The sequence below is a fragment of the Oxyura jamaicensis genome, chromosome 2 (genome assembly GCF_011077185.1).
Source record: "Oxyura jamaicensis isolate SHBP4307 breed ruddy duck chromosome 2, BPBGC_Ojam_1.0, whole genome shotgun sequence".
Taxonomy (NCBI): Eukaryota; Metazoa; Chordata; class Aves; order Anseriformes; family Anatidae; genus Oxyura; species Oxyura jamaicensis.
The window spans coordinates 114,682,955-114,704,522 of record NC_048894.1 but is presented as its reverse complement, the minus strand read 5'-3'; the positions used below and the strand labels follow the sequence as shown (position 1 = coordinate 114,704,522).

Below are 21,568 nucleotides of genomic sequence, written 5' to 3'. Positions count from 1 at the left end.
GTGGTCTGTAGAAGAGTCTTGTCCCTGATTAGTTCAGGTTGAGGCTATGCCTGGCTCTCTATTTTCACCTTAAAATGAATAATGCTATTAAAGTCCAAATATGCACAAGAATATGCCATATAGACAAAAAGGCTATATATTTTTTTTTTTTTTCTGTAAATTTAGTCATGTTCAGGTAGAAATAAAAGTTTTTTTTTTCCTCCTTTGAACATACAGGGTACTCTCAGGATACAATGTTTACCTTTCACGCATTGCTACCTCTTCATTTAACTGTCCTGAAGTGTTCAATGGCTTAACATTATTGCTCCTCTTGCTGTATTCTCTCATTTTTCCCCCACAGTCCTGATGGCACCGAACGGTTATCTACCATTACAGAAACCTTGGTGTATTCCAGTTGTGTGAGTAATATATTAGTTGACACACTGCAAGGCGCTCAGCTCCTAAAAGACCTGTCCCTGAAGTTTTCTAAACTAAGTGTTCACAGGAATCGCAGAACAAAAAAGTTTTAATGCTCAGACCCTGAGATGAGAATGAGCAGACTCTTTTAAGCTCATCTGCTTTTTAAAATTCTTTTTTTTTTTTTTTTTTTTCTCTTTCCATTCAAATGTTGAAATGTGCGTTTTTTCCTTGAATCCTCGGAGTCTTGTTATAAGGCAGTCCAAGTCCACAGTCTCACTGGCACAACATTTATCTATCATCCAAACTCCTCAGCATTACTTAGTAGCTTTGCATATATCTGTTTAATGACATCAGTAAAAACACATTGTCATGTTTTTTTTTTTTTTTTTTTTTAAGAAGAGACATTCTCAGCCACTATTTGTGAGCTTAACAAAATGACACCTATGTTTCCTTCCAAACTCTACTGATAGGGCTAATGACGGGGACAGATAATACAGTTTTGTGTCATTTTGAAGTGGAGGTTCTGTAATATTCAGTCTTTAATAGGGAACATAATGCTTATAAGGGATTTACTGTTAATATATATATTTATCTCTTAAATAAGATTAACTGCGCTGGCAATAGCAATACATGGAAATTGAGCTCTCCATCAGTGTTTATGAAATTACTCTGTTGATTGTCACTCATAATTTTAATGAATAAACTTGTGTCTGACCAGAACTAAAAGATTAACTGATTCTGGGAAGACAAAGAGCCTGTGACTGTGTATCCCTCTGCTAAGCAAAGCAGACTAATACAGTAATATATACATATGTTGCAGACGTGAATGGTATACTCATTTTAATACATTAAAGTATACTACATGCTTCATGACTATGTTCATTCTTAAGTCAATCTGACTTCACAAAACGAGTCAGTTCCCTAAGCTTGGCTAGCTAATCTTTAGGGTTCAGTGAACTAGATTTGGTCCTGGTTCAATGTAATACATAATTTTAAATATTAATTTTAAATACTCTTTACACATTTACAACTCTGCTTTTTGTCAGAAAATCAGCTAGAGATGCAGACAAAACGAAATAAAATCACTACGTCAGTAGTTTAGATATAAATCCTTACTACATTCTATAAAGCTGGCTTTGGTGCACATTTACTTTTTCATTACATTGTGTTCTCTTTGACTGGCTTCATAAGATTAAAATCCCAGTACAGGAATTTCAGAATTTATTCCAGCCTTCTGCATTTCCATCCTTTGTGGGTTAGGCTCTAATCTGTGCCAACAAATTGTAGGCACTGCTGAGAATTTGGTCATTTGGCGTTCTTTTGGGGGATGTTACCCTTTAGACTTCTGGGAGTCTTTCTGCACTGTTTTGTCATGAGGTTTTTACCTGACTTTAAAAGAATTGTTATACTAAAGGAAAATAAATGCTAAGCGGAAGCAATAGCATTATTAAGAAGTAGTGGAAGAACTTGAGGAAAAAATAAAGCCCACGTGGAACTGCTTCAGATTTCGATATTTTTCCCTGTAGGTTTAGTTACATTTACTAACACGATTATATTCTTGAGTGGCAGGCTCATCAACTCGCCTTCAGCTTTCCACCCCAGAGCCACTGGCATTTCCTGTACTCAAACAGTTATGGAACAGAGGAAAAGGAAAAAAAAAAAAAAAGATTTCAGTTATCTCTTCAGTCTCTCAGTTTGAGTTGATTAGTTTTGACACTGTATTTTGTATCGGTCATTTGTATTCATAAAAGCATCACTAGAGCCTGTATAAATTCAATTTGCCCTCCAAAAATGTATGCGTGTGTGTGTGCGTGCGTACATATACAAACATGCATGCATAAATATATGTGACTGATGAACAGACAGGATAATAGGGCCTAAGACTTTCCAGTATCACTTGGATCCAGGAGTGCCCTGAGCTATTGCTGAGCACTACAGATGCCCTTGACTGGCAGCAGCGGGGCATCGCGCTGTTTGCAGCACAAAAGCAAACGCCGAAGCAGTGGCTCACCGCAGCATGAAGTCCTCTGCTCAAGTCAGAGCTCCCTGAATGAAGCTTTAGGCTGGCTAATGCAAAGAGATATAAATTCTACTAGTGGAAATTGGACAGGACAGAAAATATTTTGATTTTATAAAGCACCCCTCTTCCAGCAGTTACTTTTCAGTTCCCTACAGAAAAGCACTAGAAGTGTTAATGATGGCACAGGCAACTGCTAGAGCTGATGTGCACTTAGCAGCAGCACAGGATAGAGTACTTAGAGAAGGGAATGATGGCCAGGGCACTAAGGTTATCTCCAGCTGCTTGGGGGAAAAAGGGCAAATAATAATACATGCTTTCAGACACCAGAGCGGAGCAGAAGGTTTCTTTAAATGCGTGACTGCAGAGAGAGATGGACTCTCTTGAGAGCAAGGAACCCCCCCATACTGCCTGATAAACTTTCCCTGGTGAGTTCCATTAACTCTTTGAGTTACATTTTCCAAAAGTTGGAAACTTTCTTCAGTTACTTGCGGACCTCCTACTACCCACATTAATTAGGGCAATGACTGCTGTAAAGTCAGAGGCTGTAATTAGAAATTCCCTTTTTCACAAATAGGTTTCAGGATGAAATTATTGGACTCAAGCTAAATTCTTTCATTTAGGAAAGCAAAATTTGTAACAGCCAAATCTCTTAAATACACTGTTTTACAGGACTTCATTCCTAAAAGCCAGCCGGACTGTATCACTTCCAAAGATTAGCAAAGGTGGAGAAGAGACGCAATTAAACACTTCACAGCTCCAAATGGATGGCCAAGGAAGACGTTATATTTCCAAAACAGATACTGAACATCTTTACGTGTTGAACTCAGCATGGCTCTAATGTACATTTGATTAAAAAGGGCATATATTTCCTCCTTTCTCTGCAGAAGCCTAGTCCCTACAACTAGATTTAGTTTGTTTCATTGCTCAGAGCTCACAGCTCCAATCATTACACAAATGTGTCAAGGAACAGAAAAATCTGCTATGATCCTGTCAGTCAAGCTTTGCAGCAAGAACAGCTGTATTGCAATACTGAGTAAGTGCTGAAGATGACCTAGCACAGAATATCTTACAGTCTGTATAACAAGAGTCTTTTTAGGAGCTGCTTTATTGAATGAGGCTGACATTCCACCTAGTCGGCTGTCCAGGCTTTGACATGTCTTGGGATGAATTTTTCTGAGAGGTTTGAACTTGTCATCTTGTTACATAGCACTTCTGTGTCAGTGAAGGAAGTATGCTATTATTCCATACAGCCAGTTTATCACCTGAGGCCTCAAAGCAAAAGCTATTGCCCAATTTTCATGTGCAGTTAAAACTGCAGATCAGGCACATTTTTGTCCAGAATCTTTAAAGTCAGACCGGCTCACTGTTGTCTATCAGGGTCCTATGACATGATAGTGAATTTCATATACTAGGGGCAAACTAATGGGAATGGCACTTGTGTCTATGAACTTTGATTTTGTTGACTTGCAGTTTTATGAGGTTGCACTTTGATTTTGGCTTAGCATGATGGAGCATGACTGTCAGTGTAATGTGGAATCTTACACATTGTAATTTCTCCCCACTTTTTCCTCCCTTCAGGATAGAGCAGCAGGGAGATATAATTATCTGTAGGCCTAAGGAATCCCCAGAAACATGAACAAATCTGCATTTCATAGAATTGGGATGAATGCTCAGCACTGGCAGTAGGCAAGCTGGCCAACATGCCATGGCATTGCACCACAGTTCCTCTGAGTTTTGCTGGCCAGGCTCTAGCTCCTGGGAAGAAAACGGTATTGCAGACCTAGGAAAATGCCCCCTGTCAGAGGACAGAGAAACCTGCCAGGTTTTCAGTGGGCTATAAATGAAGGAAGAAGCTCTCTTTAAAGCTCAGAGGATCTTCAGCCTGTTGCTGACAGATTCCCAGCACAGTACACATGGGGCAGTATATATTGACTAGAGCGGAATAAATGAGAGAGTGGTTAGGCATATTGGATTTCAAATCACATATTCACTTGTCCCTTGTTGTCCTTTCATACATGCTAAGTGACAGACTCCACTTCTCCACTCCCTTCCTTTGCATTTCAAATGGGACATGAGGAACCCAGCAATCTCTTCTGGAACTGCCCAGAGCGCAGCAGGAGCAGCCTTTGCTCTACATAGCCGCAGACACCAAAAAGGTCTGATAGCTCTGAACAGCATTCACATTTACACTGAAGAGCTATTATGCTGTTTTGGTCTTAGAAAGCTGTTCTGTTTTTTCTATGGTTTCATTTTGTTGTTGTTGTTGTTGCTGTTGTCTGTGTTCATAGAATCACATCTGATCTTATTAACATTCATTAAAGAGAAGGAATAATTCCTCACAATCTGGAATTTAGGATGGTGTTTTAGAAAGGCTGCCCATTTTCTGAAAACACAAAGCTAAAAAACTAAGGAGTAAACCCAGGTTGAAGACAACAGGACTATTTTAGGGGTGATTATTGTGATTTCAGCAGGATTCATGCATCTAATAAAACCCTTTTTTCCATCCAATGAGGCTCTAGGTTAATTTAACTGTCCAGTTTCTTTATATGAGGGAAGGACATGCAGAGAAAGACTTCACCCAGACTCACAGTCCCACCATGCCTGTTTCTTCCTATATCCAATGTATGGCTTCTGTGTGAGCATGAGACCACTAGAAAGGGCCTTGCTCATCCTTCTCTTAACTACGAAGTCAAATGAACCAGACGCCAGATATCTGGTGCATTTCAAACAAGGTCGTATGCAGCCAGTCCCCTTCCTGGACCCCAAAGCCGAGTGTGTCTTCCTCAGGGCTCTCTGGCTGTCTCTGTCCTCCTGGGAAATGCATCCTGTGCGCCCTGCTTGGAGGCAGCTGCGTGAGGAGGACTGCATCAGGGTCACAGCCTCCTCACCTGCAGGTCCTCACGGGAGCCCCAGACAGGTCACAACACACAGCATGTGCGATGTTGTGCTCTGGGAAAGCGAAACCGTGCCCTTCAGATTTTCTGTTTCCCCACAGAGGAGTAAAACCCTTCCCTCCATTTTGCTGCTAGTAGCCCTGACATCGAGCTGACATCTTTACCCCTGCTGCAGAGAGCTACACAACAAGCACGTTATTGCAGCTCTTGCTTCCATGGCCCTGGGCCTTGTGTTTATCAGCCGGGAAGCGTTTTGCTTGCAGCATGCACTGATGCATGTGTCCGGCCATTTCGTCGTCCTTTAGCGCTCTTGTCACAGCCACAACAGCATAAATTAAAGCGCCTGTTCCCTGTTTTACTGCCCTTGAGAGGGGAAAAATATTCCTGAAGGCTCCGGTTTCACAACTGACTGACTTCTTGTTTTTCCCTCGGAGTGGCCGGAGGGGAGGCTGGGTGCAGCCCTGTCGTGTGGAACAAGTACTTTTTCTCCCCGTTGCCATGGCGACTGAGCCGCCAGGCTGATCTGGCTCCAAGAGGTGCAACCCAGCACCAGGCCGTCAAGCTGGAGGATGGAAAAAGAGGGGGGGGGAGAGGGGCAGCATCCTTATTTTAAGGTGTCACAACAGCATTTTCAGCTGGTGAATTTTCAAAATATAAGCCATAAAGAGATAATTTGCAGATTTAATCGCTGTTCTACAATAATTTGTTTCTGAGGATTTTGAACATGGCAATGCAGGTTGATGTCTACATACTCCCTAACTATAATACATATACACAATACACTTGTTAAGGTAAGTGGCTCGCTCTATCTTGAACTTTTCCTTTTTTTAATATGGGTCCCATGCAGTAATAAACAACGTGAATTTCAGTTTCACCTCCTGGTCTTTATCCTGTTTCTGTCATGGTCTCAAAATCATGCTGCACTGGCAGGAGCCAGAAAAAAAAAATTGCTTACAGCTGCAAGAACTTGCAGGAAAATGAGCTCTTTCCAAATAATGAGCTATTAACCCCTGTCACTGCTGCAGAGTCATTGCAGTGGTGTCAGCCACTGGTGTGTCAATAAATAACTACGCAAATTAGAAGTGGATGTAAATTCGTTTCTGTAGATAATTCCTCTTTGATATGAACTGGAACAAATCTGAGTAACTGGATGAAAACACAGTTGTGCTGAATTTGGCTCAGCAGACAGGAAAGTAGGGGTCCTTAATTTTAGGTTCTCTCCCTAGTTAGCACTATTCACATGCTCATTATTTGGGTCAGAATATAGCTTGTTGAATTATTTTCCAGAGATATTTCCAGAGCAAGCAAAATCCTTTCACCAGTCAGGAAAGGAGGGAAGCCCGTGTGGGTACGGAAGGCAGACTTACGGATCAAAGGCCGCTAGCAAGAAGTTCAGCAGTAAGCTGATGGATTGCTCCACATTGATCTGGTGGGTCGTCGGCATCCGTTTGTTGAGCTGGTAGAAAATTGTCGAAATCACAGCCTCAAGGCGAGCCACGTTCAGTTCGATGTTGGGGTCCAGGTTGTTGAGGGCATTTTCCCGCAATGCTTCTATCACGTTCCAGATGTCCACCAGGTGCACTAGGGGACAGCACACAGACAGTCAGGAGGACACGCTCCTGAGCATGCCACACCGTGGGGATAACACAGTCATGCAGGACATGATCTATGAATAATGAAATGAATGAATGCGTTTTCCATCACTGAGAATTAAACTTGGCAGGGGGAAGAGCAAATAAAAATCAAATCCGTTAATATGCAAACAATATATTGATATAATTAGTTGCAATAAGTACAACTTCAGCTCAGGAAATCACTCCTCATTGTATAAAGTGTTCAAGTAAAAATCTATATTTTACTGAAATCACTGGAAGGTAAACATATGCTAATTGTTTTTCTGAACCATGCCTCTATGAATACCCATTCAGAAATTACTCTTAGATATTAATTTGCATAGCAGATGGGCTTTTCGGAAGATCCTACGAATACTAAGTGCTTAACACACACTGACATTTTGAAAATTCTTTTCAGCAATTTGTACTGAAGGCAAAATATTTAACAGAAACAGAATTGCAATTGAGTCAGGGTAGACAAGCTACATTTAAATAAAGTACACATAACGAGTGATCCCAAAGTCATATTTTGCTCTTCTAAATATATTTGCCAAATGATTTGTTAAATCCCTCTCTTTGATAAAGTCGTGGTCTAAGCTGAATTTCACAGGGGCTGGTTTTGCCTGCAAGGACAGCTTAAAGGACAATCTCTGCTCAACCCTCACATTGTATCTGAACAAAAATCTTGTTTGCATAGCACTGTTATTGTGACAGAATGATCAGCTTGCTGCAGATTGGCATTTCTTGAAATAGTGGACCATGCCAAAAATTTAAAAAACCCACACTCATTCAAAACCTGGATTTAGTTCAAACTTGAACTCAAAGAATCATCTCTCTCTTTCTCTCTCTCTCAGTCTTAAGTATTACCTTCTTCCCTACTAAATTTTCAATAGGAAACAAACTATGAGGCTCAGGGTGCAAATTCTCTCTTTTTACTAGATAAAGTACTGTATAGTTCTTATTACTTAGCATGGTGATATGTCTTCATTTCAAGAGCCATCCATATCTGGAATCCACCATTTTATTGTGAATAGAGAAATTTAATTCTAATCCTCATAATTATATTTTTACTTGTGTGGTTTGAAGGCAGTATCTCAGACTGCAATGTGACATGATAGTCTGGTGGCAGAGAAATGTAAACTGTCACTAGCTAGATAAATGAAACCAGATATACTACTGTCTTTTTACTTAGTCTAGAATTTTCCCCAGTGATTGGGTTTCTTTACTTCTGCCTTAGGGGAAAAAAATCTGCTACTGCTCATGTAAGCTGCAACACCCAAGGAGGAAAACAGAGCATACAGGTGAGTGGCAATAGCAGCAGCAACTACTTCACACATTATACAAAGCACTTTTCCACTTCTTCTTGCTGCTCCCTAGCAAATGATTGGGAAAAACTGCAAGATGTAGTTCCATTGTTACACTTAATTGTTTATTTGGCTGTTGTACTAGAAGGAAACTTCTACGGCTGACCTTGTATTGTCTTGAGATTGTCTTGAGACAATCCTTGTCAGGATTGTCTTGAGAGACTCGTTCTGAATTAAGCCAGGTAGGTGAGTACGCAATTTCTCTCCAGATCCTTGTAATACAGCCATGCCCATTCCCATTCAACCAGCTTTTACTGTTATGTTGCCACCAAAATAATCTGATTAATTGGCAGATGAACAATCCCAAGGAAGACAGGTAGCACATAATAACTGCCCCTTTTTGGGAAGCTTCTCCACATGGCTCAAGGGATGGAAGAAGTCACCAAAAACCAGGCCATTGTATGGTCCAGAAGAGAGGAGTTAACGAGAGTTTCCTATTCTGGGCCACCAGTATAAAGCAGCCAGGGAAGAAACACAGAGCAATATTCAAATAGCCAAACCATCAGCCTGTATTCTGTGGCCTTACTAAGAAGGGAAGGGCAAGCAGAAAGCAGAAGGTTAAGTGTGATGTTTCCCCCAAGGTCTATCTGCTGCTGTCCATGAGGATGGTCCGTGGTAGTTCAGAGGAGTAGATGAAGGAGAAGGTCCTTCCACCAGCAGTGTCACCAGGGAGGCTTCTGGGTGCTAGGGTATGCATGCAACCTGTCAAACCTGGGCTGCAGCTACAGTGGAAAGGTAACACTGCAAGAAACTACAAGGCATAACGAATAGCAGAAAGGGAGAAATACATATGCAGATGGCTAGCCTTGACTTGAGGCTGCACTAACAAGATAGCAACCCCAGAAAGAGAATAAACAGGGTTAGTAGCCGAGCAGCACTGCTGACAGAGGCAGAAATTACTAGGGCAACCCTATCATAAATACTGAGTCAGGATGTAAAATCAGCACCAGTGTGGTCAGTGGGAAAGGAATAAACAGGGACAGCCTGTTTATTTGAGAGTGGATGAGAATGGTAAATATATATATATATAAAAGAAAACATCACAGTGGAAAAAGGGAATATAAAGGTTAATAAATCATGTCATCAGGGCTGATTGGGTGTACATCTCAAGCATCCCCAAACTTGATCAGTGCAAACGAACAAACACAGCGATAAGCCCCTTGTCCTGGCCGTTTGCATACCTGGTTTACTTCTGCAGTTGCAGGGAATTGCAATGGTTTCCCTAGCATTGATAAAAGGCCATCCAGGCAGGATGAACCAGACATCCAGGCTCCCTAACAGTGAGAACTGAACACAGCATTTTAACTTTAATTGTCACATCCTATTAGCAGAAAACACTTGAATAAGAGAGCATGGAGGAAAACACCTAGCATAAGGAATGAAGTGGAAATGGGTCTTGGTGTCTTTATTCTTAACATGATCCTGTACTGATATTATGTGGCTGTCTAATTTTCATGAGTTTCTTCTTTTCCCACTGATCCTGTATTTCCCTTAAGATAATCATACCAAAGTTAGTTTTGGTGATGGTCCTCAGAATGGAAATACCCAGAGGCTAGCAGAGGTGGGACTAATAATATCAGTACACTAACACATTTGAGAGAAAAATATTGTTTTTAGCAGTAACTTTAACTTGAAAGACTCAGAGGCTATCCTGATATTCATTGGTATGCCACAAAGGTAGGGCATGTGTCTAAGAAAGTGATTTAGTGGAAATTCCGTAGCAGTAACTGTCCCCCACCCACCATAAAGTATTAGTCTCAAGGAACTGCTGTGCGTTTGTACTGTAAATAATTTCACTTGGGCTTTTTTTCCAGAAGCACGTTGGTTCCACTTGAAGCCAAATAAACAACAATCCTACTGCACCATTTTATTTTTCATTTTACTCATGAATTTCAAATCTCTTTACAGAGGCTAGAAAGCAACACTTCCTGGAGGAGGAAATGAAAGATGGACAAGATCCAGACTTTTAAACAAGATCTACTAATTTTAAAAATATCTGTTTAAATGCCTCGCTCAAAATCAGAAGTAGCGTTTGTTAGACTGCTATGCGGAGGACTGAAGACCCTGGCCTTTACTCAGGTCAGTTGAGATGGGCAGGATTTTGCCCACCTGAATTTAAATGCCAAAAATCAGATGTCAAGAGTCAGCTGGTGATCAAGGCTCCCTCTACAAATGGTGAAAGAAAAAAGCATCCAAAACGGCTGTTTGGAGACCAGTGGGATGAATAGTGCTTTGAAGGTGCCTCTGTTCCTTCATTGACTACAAAGTGTATGTGAGCTGTGACCTCAGGGCTAGCAAGGTTAACTGAGACGAATCCCACACCTTGTTCTTTAAACGTCAAGAAAAGATGTCTTTTCTGTTCTGACTACTACATGGCCTAGAATAATTAGTTTTTACAGAAAATATGAATAATAAATATTGTGATCTGTATAAATAGCTACCAGATCCTGCCATAGCCACAGCCTCCGCATCCCTTGACCTAGCACGGATTGCATCTGGGTCTAGTACCCTACAGAATACTATTTTTAAAAAATTTACTCACGTAGTAAGCAGGCTTAAGTATCATACCACGTTGCCAAGTCAACCTATCAATGCTGGGAAAAAGAAGAGAAAAACACAGGCCTCTGCAAGCTTCTCTTTATCCATTTGTACTATTAGAAATTTATGACAGTATCAATCTACAGCTAAGCAGGTATCTGTAGGGTCACACCCTTTTTAATATAAAAACAGAATGTTAATACTGCAAACTTTGCATAAGCTTACTGTCCTCTCATTTTAATTTTCGCCCTCTCTGCTGCCCATTTCCTACAATATCTGTTATGCCTTGTAGTAATTCGTCCATCTCTGTGATTGTGTTAACCTCACTGAAGAAGACATTTCTCCTTACTTTGTACATATTACACATAGTGCAATAAAACCTGAATCTGATTTCTAAGTACTGTGGTGATAGGAAGTTTGCTGCATAACTAGCTTATGGATGCAAGAGAGCATTCTTTCTCCTAAAATCTGCCCTAATTCCTTCAACAAAGTCAAACTCTGCAAGGTAATTCCCAGATTTTATTTTTTTTTCTTGGCTACTGTTGCTGCTTTTGCTGCCTTGCCTGCGTTTCCCCTGGAGAAGGGGATTACCCCTCAGCATGAAGAATATGCCCTTTCTGAAATGGATCTCCTAAACTGCAGAAATCTGGTGATTGTTTTTACAATGCCGCAAGACCATCATTAGACATTAGGAGAAAAAGCTGCTGGTGTATAGCAACTATGGAGTATAAAGCAATTCAAAACCATACAGCCCAGCCAAACTACAAGGACCCTTCTGGAACGCTGTCCACTCTGTATACTGCAGAGCTACCCAGGTATAGCAAATCCCCCTCATCTGCCTGCTGTCCAAAAAAATGTAGCTGATTTCTACAAGCCATTGATCAACTACTGTCTTCCCTCACATTTTTTGTTGTGATTTCTAAAGTCACAGCTATGTTAAACATGTGCATTATTTGATCTTTTACAGCAAACACTGCCTGCTAATTTAACTTTTATATGAGATTAAGTAATATTTAAAGACTGTCAAAGCTGTTTCCGTATTTGAGCACGTTCAGCAACAGACAGCGATTAGTGAATGTAAATAAAATTCAGTATCCGTTCAGACAGAAGTGGGATGAGGCAGATGAACAGCGCTGCAGATGGCTGCCCTTCACTTCTTCTCCACAGCAATTGTTAGCAACAAATGCACTCTTGGAGGAGACACAGCCCAAATTGCAGAGAATTAAGTTTAATGCACAAAAATACACTCCAAATAACAAATGTTATTTCCTTCAGTGAACTCCTTCACCCGTTAAAACAATACTTGGAGAGTGACTGCTGCCAGCATGTTGTAAATGAATTAGCCTGTCTCTTCTGCAGCATCTAAGTGTGGCTGGAAGACATCTGACTCAGTTTGAAAGGAGTTTTGCATTTTCCTCTAACTGAAAAGCTTTTAGAGACACGCCTGAAGTTTTACATCCTGCCCTCCTGTCTTTACCTGTGTTCAGAACATCCTTTCCTATCACCTTTTATTACTTCATTACAATGAAAAACAGTAATTAGAAGCCACAGTGCAGAATTCCTCCATCCTACGACTCTGTCAGCAGGCTGATTTGTGGAGGAGGTGTACTCAATACACTGGGAGAGAGGAGAGTTTTGGACAAAGCTATGTTGTTTACTACAAACGTACATGGCAATTTTACTGATTTTGATCTGTTTTTTTCAAGAGTTCTTTAGCTTCTTCATTAGGAGGGAATCAATGTATTTTTTAATTTAATGGCTACTTACAAGTAGTAGTTTTCTGTTTGGTAGATAAAGATATATCGATAGCCAAAATGTGAGAGAAGAGATGGACCATTCCCATATTTTTTTCAGCTTAAAGCAAAGAAATTAAAATTTATTTGTAAAGTGAAAAATGAAGTCTTGTTTCCATCATGCGGTTTATTTAGAATCACTGTGATATACAGAGGCTGTGAGATATAGATAATCTTGGATATATCACTAATCTCAAAGCCGGCAGATTGCTTCAAACATCAGTTGTCAAGAAATGATGTTGCCCTAAGCAAACATAAAAAAGAAAACTGTAGTGTAAGTTTATCATCTAAGAAAGAAAAAAAAATAAACCAAAAAAACAGTCTGTGTTCTTAAGCTTTCTTAACATTAAACTGATTGACTAATGCAAAAATCCTCAACTCTTCCACTGTATTTTTGGTGTTCCACCTGAACCATGTACTCTGCAATGTTATTTTTCCATTTATTACTGAATGAACATGGAAGAGAAGATAACATTTAATCAAACAAGGGAAACGACTAAATTAGGGCTTTAATAATCAATTCAAATTTACTTAACATACAGTAGGTCTAACTAAATCTAAGTTAAACATGCCCAATAGATAGCTACGACAGAATTCTGCCTTGACAGATTTCTGTTTGTTGGTGAACAGAGGAAAAACTTTTAAGAAAGTATGAATTTAAACTATTTTTAAAATCTAAGGTTCATTAAAAAAAATAGTTCAGCAATGCTCTTAGAGACATGCCTGAATTTAAACATACTAGCACTGTCACTTGAAATCGGTGGTACTTGTATGCCAGCTATTTCATGCAGATTTCATTAAAAGTGACAGATTTATGCTTCCTTGCCCTAACAATCCCCCAAATACTATAAAATATGTTAGATGACTCTTCGTTTTCAGATTAGAATCTACGAACCCATCGCAAATCAGGGTGCCAGAGCCATCTGTCATCGTTGTTATGAAGCCCTGGAAAGTTGCTCACCCTTCTTGCTCCTCTCCTCTTTCCTGCTGCCAGGGGGGTAGTAGAGCATTGATCAAGGTGTGTTTTCCCACTAAATGACACCTGTTTGTGGCCAAGTTGCCCCTCAAATCCAGCAGCCGCAGCATGCTCAGTGAAAGCTTTATCCATGTGTCCTACCACTATGCAGGCCAGCATGCCTGCTACAATGGTTTGCAATGTTTCACGTTTTCTGGTGCCAAATTACATGAAAAAGATAATATACCAGGATGTTGCTGCTGCTCAGGGCTATAAATGAGGTATCCAGCTCTTTGGCTGGGTATGTCTGGTGACAGATGCCACCCTATATGGCCTGGCACACCCAGTCTATGCTCATTGCCCCAATATCTGAACCTGCGCTCTGCCTACACTTGGAAGCATCCTCTATGCTCCTATTTCTGCTCCCACATCTCTTGGGCTTCTCCTCTACCTTTCTGATCTACCTCCCTGCTGCCAGACACAGTTTATACAGCACAGGGATTTCTAGCACAGCTGGGCACCCATTAGGCAGCTAACCTAACGAGCTTGGTGTGCCATGGGCTTCTTCTGAATGCTCTGAAAGCTGTTAAAAGCTCTTGGGCTGGTCACCACTGCTTTCCAAAAAGTGAGAGTGGTTGTCAGTGCATATATGAATTTGTTATTATCAAAATGTGTTCCATTTCATCTTCCTGCCACTTTCTAGGTTTTGTAGAGGTGGTGATTGCAGAGTAAATACTACAAGCTTAAAGAAGTAATTAACAAAATGTTCAGAATGCTTACTGCCATGCTATTCCGATCTCCAAATGCTTTAATTTCTACGGAAAATTCAGGGTACTACACAAAAACAAACCTAAAGAGTTTAGATATTTGTGTTGTAGCTCCATATAATAGCTTGAAAGAGGATGATTCACTGATAAATCGATAACCTAGAGTAACCAGAGACAATATTTACTTATTTCTTTGCAAAATCAAAGTCCTGTCAAAGACAGACCATCTGGAGCTGAATTTGGCAGGGGATGTAAAGGGTAACAAGAAAGGTTTCCACAAGTACATCAGCAGCATAAGAAAGACTTGGGAAAATGTAGGGCACTGCCAAATGTGGTGCGGGACCTGATGCCAAACATATGGAGAAGGCTACTTCTCTATTTTGGTCTTTACAGGTAAGCTTTATCTTCAGGACAAAGTCACCTGTGACAAGTGGGACAGTCTGCAGCAAGGAAGACAACTTCTGTGGAAGAGGACTTGGTTAGAGGACATTTAAACACCTTGGACATACACAAGTCCACGGTACCTAATGAGGGATGCACCCCTGAGTGCTGAGGGAGCTGGCTGATTCACTGCGAGGCCATTCGACTACTTTTGAAAGACCATGGCAATAGGGCAAGTTCCTTGAGGGCTGCAAGAATGCTGGTATCATTCTCTGTTCAAGAAGAACAAAAAAAAAGGGTCCAGCAAACTAAATCCTCGCCTCAGTCTGTGGGAAGAGGATGAAATGAATCCTTCTAAAGTTATTTCCAAGCATACAAAGGACAAGAAGGTGACTGGGGGCAGTCATCATGGGGCTATGAAGGGAAAATCATGCTCAACCCACCTGTTTGCCTTCCACAATGAACTGACTACCTCACTGGACAAGGCAGAGCAAGGGATGTTCTTCACTCTGACTTTAGCAAGGCTTTTGGCACTGTCTCCTATAATCTTACTGAAAAAAAAAACAGTAAGGACAGGCTGGCCAAGTGGAAAGTGAGGTGGACTGGAAACCTGCCAGGCTGAAAATTTTGTTATCAGCAGCACCAAGTCCAACTGGAGGCCAGTCACTAATGGTGTATCCTCAGGCCTAATACTGGGGCTGAAGGTGTTGAACACCTTCATTAACGGCCTGGATGATGAGACAGAGTGCACCCACAGCAAGTTTGCTTGCTGATTAAAAACAAGGGAAAGGTGGCTAATATACCTGATGGTCTGTTCTGCCATTCAGAGGGATCTGGACAGGCTGAGTGAGGTGGGACTGTTCAGCCTGGAGGAGAGAATGCTCAAGGAGATCTTATCAGTGTGTATAAGATGCAAGGGAGTAAAGAAGATGGAGTTAGGCTCTTCTCAGGGAAAGGATAGTGAAAGGACAGAAGGCAATGGGGCACTATTTAAAATACAGCAAAGTCCATTTAAACATATGGAAAAAAACTTCAATGTGAAGGCCACCAAACACTGTGATATGTTGTCCAGAAAGGCTGCGGAGTCTCCATCCTCAGGGATAACCCACCTGGACATAGACCTGAGCAACCTGCTCTAGGGTGACCCTGCCATCTGTTGAGCCACTGATTTTCTCTAAAGCCATTGATCAAGTAAGCTGTGCTCCAAGTCCCTTTTCTGATACATGCAGGCAAACTGGAACAAAAAACAAAAAAACAAACAAACACAAACAAAGCAAACAAGAACAAACAAGCAAGCACGCAAACAAACCAAACCAAAACACCAGAGCCTGCCCTGAGGCACCTTGAACACTTGAGAAAGAGTCCCCTGCATCCTCAAGGTGTTTTGTGTCAGGCATACAGAGAGCAGGTGTGTGGTGTACACTAGCTCAGCAGAAAGCTGGAGTAAGGCAATCCACTTCTGCCCACCCACTGACAGATACCCAGAGTGAGGAGGAGTGTGCAGATAAGTAACTAAACACTCCGACCAGCCAACGGGAACATCCTTCTTCCAAACTACTGTGCGTATGGAGAAATTCAGATGTTCTTGGTCTCCCTGAAATCATGCAGCTCACCTGTCCACATGGCACATGTCCCACAGGACAACCTGGACTTTGTGCAAAATGGTGCTTTGAGTCAGTCTGCCAAGCAACGTACTGCCTGGCAGGACTGCGGTTGTCTGTGCACGTGCAAGCTAACTGCATGCACAGGAGATATTTCTGAATGGCTGCTAAAGCTGGCTGCTGGGGACCTAGAAATCTGTAGAACATGATGCACAGAGCTGAGGCACTGACTTTTTTTGGGGAAAGTTTTAAGTGTTCTCCTGTCCACATATCTAGGCTTGCATCCCTGTATCCTCCCCTACTGTTTTGCCCAGAATGAAAAGTGAGCTATTCCAAAACCTTTTGAGACTCTGATCACTACAGCACATTAAACAATTGTGGTCTGTTGGAAGTGTCTATCTACTTGGCCAAGAGCTATTAATGAGAAAGAACTGCTAGGATAACTGTACACTGAAATGTGGTCTTTTCATCTTTAATATGGCACCTGAAAAAGCTACCAATATGTAAGATTATTTGAAGATCTCCAGTAAAATTCTTCTCTTCTACATTAATTTCATTTACAATGAAAACCCCTTCTCCCCCTGCTGTCATTTCCTGCCTAGATTGTCTCACCTAAATTAACTGAAGACTGAAGGGGTCTGTGTGGGTGGACGAAGAGGCCATCAGTCCCCCCAGTGAGCATGGCTAATGACAGTCGATCCTGCAAAAGGGAACGGGGGGTGATGCACCCTGCAGGGCTGGGCTGGGGAAATGGTCATCGTGTGCTTGTAACCCAGCTGCTGGGAAAGTGGTTCTTTTTTTTAAAAAAAAAAACACACTTGGAAATAATTTATTCAAAATGCTGAATGAAGTATGGCATATATAAAATAAAAAAAATATAACTCTAAGCCCCTTAATGTTTTTATGACAAACAGGAGAGAAAACAGTTAAAATGTTGTGCCATTGCTAAGAATTCACAAAGCTTAGATCCTTTGATTATACACCATTTACCTGTTTTAAAAGTTGAATACATTTATGAGTTAAAGACCAATGCCTCAATAGCAGACCTGTTAATACCTATATCCCATACCCAGGAAGTTTGTAAATTTCATCCAAAACAGAAAAATGGTATCCCTATATTATAAATCTCTATTATTTTTATATCCCACCTTAACAGTATTCTAATAAGATATGCTTCACTTGAGGCACCACGCAATCAGGCCTCAACCTGATTAAACCATTCCTTCAAATGGGTTTTGCAAGTGCCAGCCTTAAAATAGCCAAAGAATTCACAGGGACATGAGGTAACAAATTTTGGTCAGTAAATACAGATGGTACACAACAGATTACTCATTTCTCTTAAAATAAAGGCAATTTGCCTTACATCTGAGTTCATAATTCGATTAGTAAAATTGCACCATTTCAAATTTTTGATTAGATATAATGCTTTTTTACTATACTGCAGCAAAAAATACGTATTAGGAAAAAGCTTCTGTACTCCCAAAAGGAGGCAAAAAAGTCTCCAGGGTTGGGTGATACTGCATCTGCAGCTGATTTTCAAAGTACCATCTCTGCTATCTGTATCTGGTGACAGAAACTGAATTATGGAGATTTTCAAAAAAATGTTTCCAGAAAAAAATAAAAAATACGGTTCTGCATTCCTATTTATGAGATTAAACTAGAAGTTCAGAAATGATTGATTGTATGAGTAGAAAACCGTAATTTTACAGCCTGGCACACCTCAGATTCTGTGTAACAATCCAAGGCAAAATAGCTTTTCGGAAACGGGCCGGAGGTTGTGCACAAGCCTTCTGCTCTCCGTGGTCCTGACCACAGGATGGCACTACTGGGCGCATTTTAGTAAATGCAGCACACGCTGGCTATTAAATTTTAACTCTCTATTGGCACAACGTCAAGCAAACTAACACAAATCAAAGGCTGTGTATTCCCACCGCTGCCTCCAGAAAACTGCCTTGTCCGTGCATTTAGCTGAATAAAGACTGTGCTTGGAGATTTGGCTGTGCGAACAGCCTATAAAGGCTATCACATCTGATAGGCAAATAATGCCCAACCTCGGAGGTGGAAAGGGCAGAATAATCTTCATGTTGAATGTCCTTATTATGGTGATAAAACCTCCTCCAGAAGTATGGTTCTTCATGTGCCACGTCTGACTAATACCACAACTTTCTCTCTTAAATAACTTAATAACTTTTTTTTTTTTTTTTTTTTTTTTTTTTTTTTTTTTTATGCAACTGCTCCCAGCTGCCCTCTAACCCACAAAACCTCTCCATACCACAGGAGGCCTTCAGCTTGCTCTGGCACTGTTACTTGCAAAAAGCAATTGCAAAGTGAATGCAAATGTTGAAAACAAGAGTTACCACTTATATTGTTCATTAATTTTGAAGTAGTATGTGTTACCAGTTCTAAAGATGCAAGGTATTATCCCCAATCTCACATTAACTGCTGTTTTCTCTAAAATCCCTGACACTGAAAGCTTGTGATGACAAGAGAATATTCAGTTTAACAGTTCTTTATAACAATTTCTTCCCTCATGGCCACAGAAAAAATGTTGAGATTACATTCTCAACCTTTAATATTCAGTCATATCACAAAGGTCAGTGAAAAAGGATGAGCACTTATTATACATTCAGAACTGCTTGAAGACAAAACCTTTCCTTGGCCCATCTCCTGTTTTTCAGAGTTTGACTCATGGTTATATTTTCTTTTTTATTTTTTTTAATCATTTAGGGTTGGCAAGACTGTAAACAGCAACACAAGGTACAGAATACTAATGAATTAGGAGCTGTGTATTTCCTTGAATGTGAAAGATGTAGTATTTTAAATATAAATGTATAATTAAGCTGATCCTTTTAATATTAATTTAAATAATTTCTTACGTGATCTGGACTGAATTTGGCCCGTAATATTTGCATCAATTCATCAATTAAAAACAGAGAAAACTGAAGCTGAACTTAATGACTGAGTAAACTTCCTGGTATCAGACTATTTTTCATCCTCAGAACAGAAGAGGCACACAAAAGAGAGATGGCATACACTTCTCTCTTCTTTTCTGAAGATTTTGGGTCAGTCCAGAGGGTTTCTGAGACTGACTGATTTATTTTAGGACAAAACCTCAAAATCTATCTCAGCTGTGGAGAGTGAGAGACTTGATTTGTAGTAGGACGTTCATGTGGCACATTGGACTTAGGCAGAAAACCATCTTACGTCTGAAGTCACAGGGACAGCTCAGACTTCAGTCTGATTTAACTTTTTGTTGAGATTGGCAATGGAGGTGCTACTTACTGCCATCGATTCAGGCTTTCATATTTAAACACCTATTACATTCGAAAGTGAGGATTTATTTGCCTAAAAGTCTTTGGGGATCTGAGTTATAATCAGCCTTGAGATAAGGATGGAAGTATCATGGTATCCTGAAGATCCATTTTTTCATATTAAATTTGTTTGAATAGACAATGTCTCATTCAGGCAAACTGTAGAGAACATTTGACTGAAATCTGTCCTCGTGTTCACATAATCTTTCTGCATTTGCTCCCCAGCCATTACTCATATTCCAAGCAGTGTCTTCTCCAAGAACCAGTGCTCCAGTCCCTGGATGAATCATTCAGCAAAGAGAACTCCAGAACCAGGTGGCAATTGTGGCGACTCCCATTTCAGCAATTTGCATTATCAAGTACTAAAACATCACATTTATCAAGGAAACCGGTGTGAGGAATAGGCCAAGAAAAGGAGAAAAGCTCCAGTTGAAACAAACATAACTCAACTATCAGCAACAATAAGAAAGGAAACAAAAATGCAGAGTGTAGAATGACAGAGAAATTGGATTTAAGTGAAGTACCACACATCTATATCCTTTCTCCTCTGTGTTTAATTATGTTGTCAGCGCCCCTAGATGGAGTAAGAGTCTCAATGTGCATGGCCACTTATCTGTCATCCTTTATTTTACACATGCAATTCTTAAAGATATCCTACAAATCTGAGACAAAATAAGCGTTTCAAGGCAAAATATAGATGAATGAAATGTGGAAAATTAAACTTGGGGAAGATCAGCACCTTTACAAGAGATGCAGTGTGATACTAGTGTTGACTTCATTTGTTAGAAATGGCGTTCAACCTCAAACAATATATACCGAGAGACTGATTCACTTCTTTCCTCATGTCATAGTAATGTCAATGTGTTCAACAGACTCACTTTCAATTTACTTTTTGATGGGAAAGAAGATACCTACATGAACTGAAGTAAGGGCTGAGCATGCACAGAACTTGCACTAGAATTTGCCACACTTTGCACAGAGATGTACCAGAGACCCCCGGCAGCTCCACTGCTACAAGCCTCTTGCAGCCAGCAGTACCACAGATATAATTCAGTTTGAATTTGGCCTAGAAATGGCTTAATTCAGCACAAGGAAAACGGTCTCTGTAAAGCCACTGTACATCATAAACAAGTCAATGCTGGGAAGCTGAATGTTCATTGTGTGGAGTCCCAGAACCATACGGAGAACAACACACACTGAGGACATTATGCTGTACAGTCTCTTCACACTTACAAAACTGGGAAATTATTTTTATGGCCAACATCTTCTGTTCTCACAATTTGTCCTAACATACCAGATATATGCTGTAAGAAATCCTCCACTAAGACTTACAGAAAATGATCCTAGTTGGTGGGTAAAAATAAGAGATAACCGTTAAGCTAAAGCCTGCCTTTGAATATTCTGAGGGTTATGAAGTTGACCTACAGCATTAGAGATATACAAACTGACTTTTGATGTGACTCTGGAAACAAATTAATATGGTTTTAGAAGGAAAAAACACTCTTTGGGAATTACAGAAGAAGTGATTTATAGTGAAAATTATGTCAGGCCCTACACTTTGAGTTTTTTTCTTTGGACTATTTGCTCTTTTCACCCTAAAGAAGCCCATAATTGCTGAGAACATTCACCACAGACAGACAGCATGTCTGCTGGCTCCACAGCAGTTTTATTTGTAAGAGTTACTGGAGACAGAGGCTGAAAGGGAATGAAGCAGGGAATGAGGAAGGGCAGAAGACAGATCAGACATTCTGCAGAGAAGGTAACTGTTTAGGCAGGAAGGTGGTGCAGATGGTTCAGTTAAGGTGGAGGAAAGCTGCATAGTTCCTAGTCATTCTCCAGAGCTATGTGATAGCATCCAAACTACAAAAAAGAGAAGAGAAGAGAAGAGAAGAGAAGAGAAGAGAAGAGAAGAGAAGAGAAGAGAAGAGAAGG

At 40.5% G+C, this 21,568-nt stretch overlaps 1 protein-coding gene across 18 annotated transcripts in view; it reads right to left on the bottom strand.

The window, feature by feature from the left end:
• DTNA (dystrobrevin alpha) overlaps positions 1-21,568 on the bottom strand; it is a 221,709-nt gene that overhangs the window by 62,911 nt on the left and 137,230 nt on the right. For all 18 annotated transcript variants that reach the window (XM_035319608.1, XM_035319610.1, XM_035319612.1 and 15 more), the window contains one exon: positions 6,681-6,894. In XM_035319608.1, coding sequence (XP_035175499.1) covers positions 6,681-6,894 — 214 coding nt within the window. The remainder of the gene's footprint in view (positions 1-6,680; positions 6,895-21,568) is intronic.